At 52.0% G+C, this 9,553-nt stretch overlaps 1 protein-coding gene across 3 annotated transcripts in view; it reads right to left on the bottom strand.

Moving 5' to 3' along the window:
• The window catches only part of VWA5B1 (von Willebrand factor A domain containing 5B1), a 42,357-nt gene extending 35,609 nt beyond the window's left edge, over nucleotides 1-6,748 (bottom strand). For 2 of the 3 annotated variants that reach the window (XM_089899722.1, XM_089899714.1), the window contains exons 1-3: nucleotides 5,329-6,748; nucleotides 3,337-3,489; nucleotides 1,818-2,037 (exon numbers count right to left, since the gene is read on the bottom strand). In XM_089899722.1, the coding sequence (XP_089755848.1) occupies nucleotides 1,818-2,037; nucleotides 3,337-3,489; nucleotides 5,329-5,467 (512 nt within the window). In that variant the 5' untranslated portion in view covers nucleotides 5,468-6,748. Of the gene's footprint in view, nucleotides 1-1,817; nucleotides 2,075-3,316; nucleotides 3,490-5,328 lie in introns of all 3 variants that reach the window. The other variant, XM_022552110.2, reaches the window with a different exon arrangement.
• Nucleotides 6,749-9,553: the final 2,805 nt, after the last annotated feature.

The following is a 9,553-nucleotide window of genomic DNA, read 5'->3' on the forward strand; positions in this document are numbered from 1 at the left end:
CTGTTGCTGCCTCAGGGCCTTTGCACTTATTGCCTGCTCTGCCCCCTGCCCCGAATGTTCTTCTTCCAGTATACTTCCATGGCCAGTCCCCTTCATTCAGATCAGGCCTCAAGTGTTGCCTAAGCCCTGTCTATTCTAGCGAAACTAGCACCCACCCCATCCTGTCCCCCTCTAGCCTCTGTAGCAACTATCTCCATAGAGCTCATCACCCAACAAATGACATGTTTGTGGGCTTATTACTTTATTGTCTGTCTCCTCCCTTAGAATGCTAGCCCCACGAGGGCAGGGACCTTGTCTGTCTAGTTTACTGCTGTATTCCCAGCACCCAAAACAATACCTGCCCCATGGTAGGTGTTTAATTACTATTTGTGGTGTGGTTGAGGAGTGCCCTCTGGGCTGGCCCATGTGGGAGGCTAAAATAACCCTTCCCCGTCAGGTCACCTTGAGGTCAGCACTTTAACTGGTGGTGTCCAGGGGTTTGCTGTCACTGTCCTCTGTGTCCCAGTGGGCACGCGCTCCCAGCTGTCCCCATAGCCCAACCAGGGTATGTATGAAACTCCTAGATACATACGGGTACATCTTCCCAGATTTCAACTTGGCTCAAAGATTCAGGCTCAAAGCTGGGGAGGGGGAGTTAAGTAGTTTAACTGGTAATTAATTCAAGTGTTATTTTTCTACCACAGTGGTGCTAACATATTGTGGAACAGATTTTTTTTTTAATGACACGAATTGAATGATAAGATACACGACTTCAAAAGACATCTCCTGTATGCATCAAGCTACTTTAAAACTGGCATCCTCTCTCCCTGCAGAGGAAACGCTAGTCCCCCTGGGCTTATAGGTGGGAAAATGGGAGGAGCCCCAATCTCAGCTGCAGGTGCCTCAGGCTGTGACCCAACCCCTTTTCCCTCCTCCCCCACCGGGGGAGTATAGAGAAACTGTCCTGGAGTGTACCCTCCCGGCCCTGCAAAGCAGAAACTAGCACACCATTGTAAAGCAATTATACTCCAATAAAGACATGTAAAAAAAAAAAAAATCAAGAAGCTACATTATATTACCAAAAAAAAAAAAAAAGACTCCTTGTTGCTTCGGGGAGAAATCCAAAGTCTACCAGGGCCACCGGGTGTCCTGTATCTCTGCAGCCTCATCTCATGTCACCTGTCCTTCGGTCCCCCTCTGTGGCCCTGTCCTTGCTGCCTCAGGGCCTTTGCCCCTGCTGTTCTCACCTATAGGAACGCTTCTCTCTGTGCCTATATCCACCCCCCTCCTGGCTCAGCCCTCAGCTGAAATACCACTCCTCAGAGAAGCCTGACCAGGCCCCCAGACCCCCCGCTCCCCGGTTGGGTCCCTCTTTTATACTCTTCGCCAATGAACCTCTCCTTTACTGCACTTTTCACATAATTAATTATGCATGCAAGTTCATAAACAGCTCACATTTGTTGTGTTATCTGTTGGATAATGATCTCTCCCACCAAGTTCCAAAAAGGCAAGGGACCATGTGGGTTTCGTGTCCTCTGGGTCCCTAACACCCCCTCCCCAGTGTCTAGCACCTAGGTGCTCTGAAAATACCTCTTGAGTGCATTAAAGAAAAAAGCCTGGAAATTCTGATACCAAGCTGTCCAAATCCTAACACTTCTGACCAGTACCAACACAGAGCATTTCAGGGAGATTCTTAAGTGCTCGAAATGTGAGCAGGGGAGGGACAGTTACTGAGACAGGGGCAGCTACAGAGCTCAGCCTCACCTCCTATCCTTCCCACCGGCCCATCTCCCTGCTGCACCCGGGACTCTGGCCTTGTTTGGGCAGGGGCTCCTCACCCATGGGTCTGTTGGTTGGAGGGGCCAGTGCTCTCGGTGCAGAACTGAGGCACGGTTGGGGCACAGACAGCAGGTAGCAGGACTCTCACAGCCCCGCTGGGCAGCGTCGGGAGCTCCGAGGAGGTGCTGACAAAGATGGTGACGTTCTCCATAGGGGCGATTGTCCCCAGGTTGACCACAAAGAGGATCCGCTCCAAGTCCTCATCCAAAGCCACCTTTCCTGGTGTGCAGGAAGGAGGGATGTGGCAGAATGTTTCCTCAGTGCCAGGCCTGGCGTCAGGTACTGTGCATACATTCTCTCCCATCCCCTCTAAGCTTGCTGTGTGTTAGGTTAGAGCAGTCTGTTCTGCTGATGGGAAAACTGAGGCTCAGCATGTGGGTGCAACTTGCTCAAATTACTCAACAAATAACTAATTTATTGAGCCAGGATCTGAACCTACATGGGTCTGATGCCAGGCCTGTGTACTTCCCACTGTATCCTGCGGGGATTGGGAGACTGGGACCCACAAATCCCCAACAGAGGGTCACATCTCTATCCGCAGACTCTATGTCCCCCCGAGAATCACGTTGGAGCATTCCCCCCTCCCCCAGGATCCATGCTCTCTCCTTTCATCTGAAAGGCCCATCCCTCATTCCTTCTTAGCCCATCCTACCCATCCATCCAACCCCTCCACGAAAACCTCCCTGGTCCAACCTGGACCGCTCTTTCCCTCCTCTGACATTATCTGGACCGCTTTTGGCATAGCCACTGTCAACTTCCTATCGTGGTCCCTACCAGGCATGTCCTAGCTATTCTTCCAGGCTGGGAGAAGTCCTAAAATCTTGGGGGAAACTTTGCATCTCACATCGTGAGTGTTCATTAAAAGATTCTTGAACATCTCAATGGTCAGGTGAACAAACTTCACCTCCATCATAAATCCAATGGTAAGAATCTCATATCATATGATCCTTGGTCTGGACTCAAGCCTTGGCTCTGCCACTAACATGCTGTGTGACCTTGGGCCAGTCACTCACCCTCTCTGAGACGCAGTAGCCGCAATAGCAGGCATCAGTAGCCATGCTGTGAGTACCTACTCTGTACCAGGGGCTGTGATGGGTGTTCTGCATGCTCTTTGTTGAGATTTGGACGCATAGGATTATTAGTTACAGTTTACAAATGAGGCTTAATTTCTTATCTGAGCTTGCAAGCAACAGGATAGGCAATCAAATCGTGGTGTGACTCATTCTACAACCTCTGAGCTTAAATGGCATGCTCTTCTGTTTTTTAGAGATATCTCAACAATCCTTCTGTTGCCTCCTTTGAGCCTTATCACTCTTTCCAGGTGAGAACAGAAACAATTACCTCTATTTTCCAGATAGTAAGGTGAGGTTCAGAGAGGTTAATTATTGGCCTGAGGTCACACAGGATTCCTGACTCGTAGTGTAGTGCTCTCTCTACCCTATCCCATTGCTGCCCTTTCAGTCTGCCTGAGACTCCAGCCATGCCCAAGCCCTGCCACAGCCTTTCTGGCCTTCTTACCTGTGACAGTTGTAGCTCGGAGGCCAGTGGCATCTAAGTGGCCACCCTCCATCTTGGCTTTGTCCTTGATCTGTACTGTCACGACTTGGTCGGCAATGACTGCCTCAAAGCCGAACACCATGGTGTACTCATCCAGTGGGTATACAAAGAGACCTGCCAGAGCAGGGTCCGGCATCGCGGGGTGCCCCGGACCCACTCTGCATGCCCCACCCCGGAGAAGGAGCTGGAGCCTTTGGTCTGCCATCCGAGTGGATGGTACTCACTGCCACCTGGAGGACTCCAGAGAGAACTTGGGCTGGGACCTCCTGGTTCTGGGGGCTGGGCAGGAGATGCACAGCAGCAGGCTCTGTGTCAGCTGCAGGGCAGCTGGAAAGGGACGGCTGCTCCCCTGTCCCAGCCAACTCTTACTCTGCTGGCCTGTGAGGCCGGTGTGACCAGGGCTTCTGATTTTTCAAGAGAGAGTGGAAATCTGGATTTTTACGTGACCTGATGTGTGGGACTAATAAGACACCTCTGTGTGGTGGTCCCGTGCATGGCACCCAGGAGCTGGGGCTTTGGAGGAATAGGGCTAGGGTTCTAATCCGGGCCCTGCCCCCTTCCCCAGTCTGGTGACCTTGGATAAAAACATTTAGCATCTCTACGCCTCACAGCCCCATCTGTAAAATGGGGATAATAGAGCCAAACTCAGGGTCGTTATGAAAATGGAAAAACCAGCCACCACTTATTAAACTACATCCCCCATAGTGCGTGCCCTACATCTTTCTATCTCAGTGCTTCTCGAACTTCAAGAGCACATGAATCACCTGGGGGTCTGGTTAAAATGCAGATTCTGACTTAGTGGTTCTGGGACAGGGCCTGAGATTCTGCATTTCTAACCAGCTCTGGGTGATGCCGATGGCTGGGGTACCACACTCAGAGGATCAAGGTCGTATCTCATTTTATCTGCCCGCTAACATGAGGGCAGCACTGTGCTGGGCCCATGGTGAACTCTCCACAAATCCCAGCTTCCCATCCCTCAGTTTCCGCATCTACAAAATGGGGGGGCTGTCCTTTCTGCACGTGGAAAGCCAAAGGACTGTCCCAGAGCTGTTCAGTAATTTAGTCCCTGGGTTCCTCGCGGGTCTCACTTTAAGCCACCCTCTATAGGTTTCCTTAAACAGAGGAAAAGTGTCGTTTGCTCTGCCCAGGAGGTTTCCGCAGGGAGGAGACTTTCCCTTGCAGGTTTCTTTTGGGAACTGAAAGAGTTTCAGAAGCTCAGGTCAGGCTGGAGGGTGGTGCCCCGAGACATGAAGTTTGGGGGTTAGGAGGCCCCCGTCACTGTGGATGAGAAGAGATGCTAACCATAGCAAGCCTTTACGCAGAACCCTCCTGGCCAGCCTTCCCATAACTCTCTTCCTTAAGTGCAAGGAGAGGAGTGTAATTTACAAACATCTCTTGCAGGGGAACGCCGGTCCACACTCCTGACTGCCTTGCACTGATGACTCATTTGCAGACTGTTTTCCATTTTACGCTGTCCTTCCTCATGTATCACCTCATCTGTTCCTCCTGCAAACCCTGGCGTCCAAACAGGTGCAGGAGCACCCTGATGTCGAGAAGGACAGTGGCTTCCCCAGGGTCACGGGGACGAGAGCCACACCTACGACCGGGAGCTCCTGGCTTCCACTGAGTCTGGACGCCTCTCCTACTGTGAGGCTCACTGGGGAAAGTGGAGGACTGACTATCTGACACAGGTGGGCATGTCTCGTGAACATAAATAGGGCTGGGACAGTGGGCTGGGGCCAAGCCCCAACCTGGGTTCGAATCCTGAGCTGACTTGCTACCAGCTTTAAGACCTGCAGGGCAGAAGTGGTATTCCTGTTTAGCAGATGCGGAAACTTGAGACTCAGAGAGGTGACGTGACTTGTCCAGTGTCAATCAGCTAATACATGTCAGGATGGGGATTCTGCTTGGAGGAGCAGGTGGTCCTGGGGAAGCGCCAACAGGGATCCTTACCCTGGAAGGGCTGGGCTTCCAGGTTGCCATAGGTGAGGGAGGCGGTGAGACCCAGGGCGTAACCACTGACAAAGGAGGTGACGTTGGATGCGGTGAGGGGCAGGGCTGCCCCTGTGATCTGGTTCAGCAGACCAGGCATCTTGATGGCTACTCAGCCTTCAGGCCTGCAAGAGACAGGAAGGCAGGAAGTGGGGAGAGACCCCCCATCCCTCCCCAACTCAGTTCTCCCACTTCAGCCCCCACAGGAAGTCAAAGCATTGTTCTCTTCACTTCCCCCAACTACTTCCCACTCAGTGACCCACAGTGACTCTTGACCACCCCTCAGAAGAGAAGGAGTGGTCATTCCATTTCTTTCCATTTCACAGTAGAGAGACTGAGGCCTAAAGACATGTGACCTGCCCGGATTCACTCAGTGGGTGGGAGCGCAGGCAGGGTTAGAGCCCAAGCAGCCTCGTGTCCAACCTGAGCTCCTCCATGGCAGTGCTCTCCTAGCTCCGGATGGGAGTCCAGGGGCTCTGATCCCATCCCTTTGTCAGTCCTGTGCTCTCTGAGCCTCAGATGCTTCCTCTGCAGAATGAGACGATTGGAATAGCTCACCAAGCCCCTCGTTTGCTGACTTCAGTGAATCTACCCACTACAGTCAACACTTGGGGTGTAAGGGAAGTGAGAAACACCCACCCCCACCACTCCAAAGATACTAAAGTGAAAAGAGCCACCATCCCTCCAGGTGTGCAGACCAAAAGCCTGGGGGCCGTTCTCGGCACCTCTTTTTCCCACCCCCACACCTAAGCTATTGCCAAAGATCATGATTTATCTCTGGGAAGACCCTGGCATCCATCCATGCCTTTGCTCCTCTGCCACCAGCATCCCTGCCCCAGCCATCACCATCTCCACCTGGGCCGCAGCTCCTACCTGGCCTCTTGAATATACTCCTCCCCCTCTAACCCCGGAATCCATTCTCTACCCAGTGGCCAGAATGAACAGACCAACACACAAGTTGGACAGATTTCCATCACCCCCGCCACCCTCTCTCACCCACCAATGGTTTCCTATTTCTCCTAGAATAGAGACCAAAACCTTTTAAAGTTTTGGCCTAGAGCCCTGTGTGATCTGGCCCTGCCTGCCTCTCTAGCTGATCTGTCATCATGTTCCCAACCACACTTTGTGTGTCTCCCAGCTTCCATGCCATCCCTCAGATGTGTCCTGTGCTCTCTCCACCTTTGCACTTGCCGCACTCTACCTGGAAGGCTCACCCCATGACCCACTATAAACTAGTGACCCCCTATTGTCCTTCAGTGTCAACTCAGGGCCCCCCTTCGCCGGGAAGCCAGTCCACGCATGCCCAGCATCCTTTCTCTGCCTCTTACAGAGCCGAGCTTCTCTCCCTCTGAGCACTTCCATTAGTTTGTAAGGATGCATCTTGTTCCCGTGAGATGACTTGATTCACGTCCGTCATCCCGTTTGGAGTGCACGCCCCTGGAGGCCAGGTCTATTTTTGCTGCCCATGGCATTCTCAGTGCTGATTGAATACATAAAAGAATGTATGACTGTCATTAATCCAACACCAAAGACTTCGGAGGGCTTCTCAGGGCAGGGTATCGATTCTCTATGAGGTTCCTGAGACCCTCCCAGGCAATCACCTGCCTTCATGAGGTGGGGTGGGAGTGGGAAGCAAAGTCAAACAGAGGGTGTGGAATATGAATTTGAGATTCTTTCTGGATCTTTCTCTCGGTGATGTACGTGCCAGGCAAAGCTGCAGCGGGCTGGTAGCCTGTTGCCATTTATTTGCAAAAGGCTGTTCAGTGAGTGCTCTTTACTCTGCCTTTGCTCTGAGAAAGGAACTCTTTGCTTCTATGTCCTCCTTGTGTCCCCAAGCAAGGATCCTCAGGTAGGCCAGCAGTGTCTTTTTAATTACGTTCTCTCTGTGGCTCCGGCCCAGACAGCTCTCAGCCCTGGCGTATCTGCAGTGGGCTGACTGACAGTAGGAGGAAGGTAAGGGGCTGGGAGGGAGCGGCTGTATCCCCAGCTGCCTTCTTTCAGGAGTTCTCCATCTCAGGGGCCTGGCCAAGCCCAGAACAAGACGGCGGAGTTCATTTCCTGACAGAGCCTCACTCCCTGCCATCCACACTCTCGCCCTCCTTCTCCTGGTTCCCTCCTGTCCAGAATGCTGACTGGGAACCAGCACGCAGACGTGTGGTGGACTTGAACTTAAGCTTCAGTTCAACGCGAGGGAGAGTTTTGCCCAGGGCGTCTCAGCCAGCCCCCTCATCCTACACTGGCCCTGTGCCCGCCCCAGCTTCCTGGGGTGACTCTCACCCAGAGAGTAGGGCTTGGGTGAGCGATGTGGATAACACAGGCAGACTCACTCCGCACTGACCCTTTAACAATGTCAGCCCTCTTGGGAAGAGTAAACTTGAAATTCTGCAGGGCCTAATTCATGCAGTCTCCATCGATTCATCCAGCACTGATAAACACCTACCGCGTTCCAGGCCCTGAATTAGCCACTAGGCATACAAAGGTAAGATACAACTCCATCCTTAAGGAACTTACAATCCAGAGGCAGAGGAGTTGGGGAGTGGGGGAAGATAATGGTAACAACAGGTGGAATTTGTTGAAAACTGAAACTGTGGCAGGCACACATATTATCTCATTTAATTCTCACAACCTTATAAAGTGTATTGTTTTGCAGGTGATGACATCGAGGCCTCAGACACGTTTGGTTTCGTGCATGAGTTTGGGGTGCCCCAAGGGCATACTGGTACCCAGGGTGCGTGTGTGGGACTTTCTCCTGGAGGAGCCCAGGGGCATCCCTGCAAGAGATGATGGGGACCAGAGCAAGTAATGCTGAGCACCCTCCCTCCAACCATCCCAAGCTGGGCCTCCAGTGGGCGTCAGGCCACAGGAAACTCCTACGAGAGACCTAACAGGGAGGAAGCCACCAGACAGTGGAAGCCCAAGACAGTGTGAGAAGCCAGGCTTGGCCTCAGGAACAGTGTGGTGTGAGCGGGGCTGAGGTGGTGACAGGGGCTGATCTTAGTGTGTCAGGGTCAATATTTCACTAGGCATTTACCCGCCTCACCTCCTTCCTGATCGGCCAGACCACCTGTCTTTTCCCAGGTCCTTGACTTTTGGGATGCAGAATCTGGGCTGGTGAGGTGAGAGACAAGAGAAAGGGGAATGAATGCGCTGGGAGAAGGGATGGAAGGGGCCACTAGACCTTAGAGCAGCCAAGGGGAGAGTGAGGGGGCGGGCAGGAAAGAGGATTTCTAAGAAGTGAGCGAGCCACTGTAATCCCTGGGTATTCGTCCCCTCATTTATAAAACCAGGTGAGTGGAGGGGCCAATAGCTCCCATCTCATCAGCACTGTGAAGATTAAATTGAATAATGTGTACAAAGTACCCAGCACAGTGCCTGGCACATAGTAGGAGCTCAATAAATATTTGTAACGTGAAATGAATGAATGAATGAATGCCGGCAGCCTCCCAGGGACACTAACTTTTAGCGGTCACCTAGGCGCTGGGAGACAGGCGAACAAGGCAGAAGTGACATAAAAACTAATGGAGGTGACAGATATCACATGAAGCTGCAAAAGCCAACAGATTCAAAACCTGACCCCTTCCTGTCACCTCCACTGCTGCCACCCTCTTGTCCCCCTACAGTTTATCCCCAATGGAGTAGCCAGAGTGATCCTTTGAAAACATGGATCCAGTCATGTGGTCCTAGAGCTCAAACCCTTGCCAGCTCCCCTCACCCCTCAAGACCCCCTGATCTGGGCCCCATGCCCTTTCCTTTCTCATCTCCCCATTGGTGACTCTGCCCTGGCTCTCATGCCATAGAGCTTTTGCACTGGCTGCTCCCACTTCCTGGAACGTTTTCCCCCTCACTATCCACGTGGCTCTCACCCTCACTCCTTCAAGTCTTTGCTCAAATGGCACCTTCTCAGGGCGGCCTATCCTTAATACTGCATTTCAACTTGCAACCTGTTCCCCCAGCTTCACTTCCAATCCCTCATCCTGCTCTTTTATTTTTCCCAGAGCACATATTACTAACATACTCTATATAAAGCATTTATTATGTTTATTGCTTATCACCTGTCTCTCCTCCACAAGGGCAAGGATTTGGGACCTGTTTTTCTCAAGATATATCCCAAGTGCCTTGAGGAGCGCTTGCATTATTAGCAGGTGGTGAATAAATATTGTTGAATGAATGAATGGATCAATACATA

Source organism: Delphinapterus leucas, chromosome 1 (assembly GCF_059928025.1).
Source record: "Delphinapterus leucas isolate spDelLeu-1000000601 "Yukka" chromosome 1, BTC_Dleu_Yukka2, whole genome shotgun sequence".
Taxonomy (NCBI): domain Eukaryota; kingdom Metazoa; phylum Chordata; class Mammalia; order Artiodactyla; family Monodontidae; genus Delphinapterus; species Delphinapterus leucas.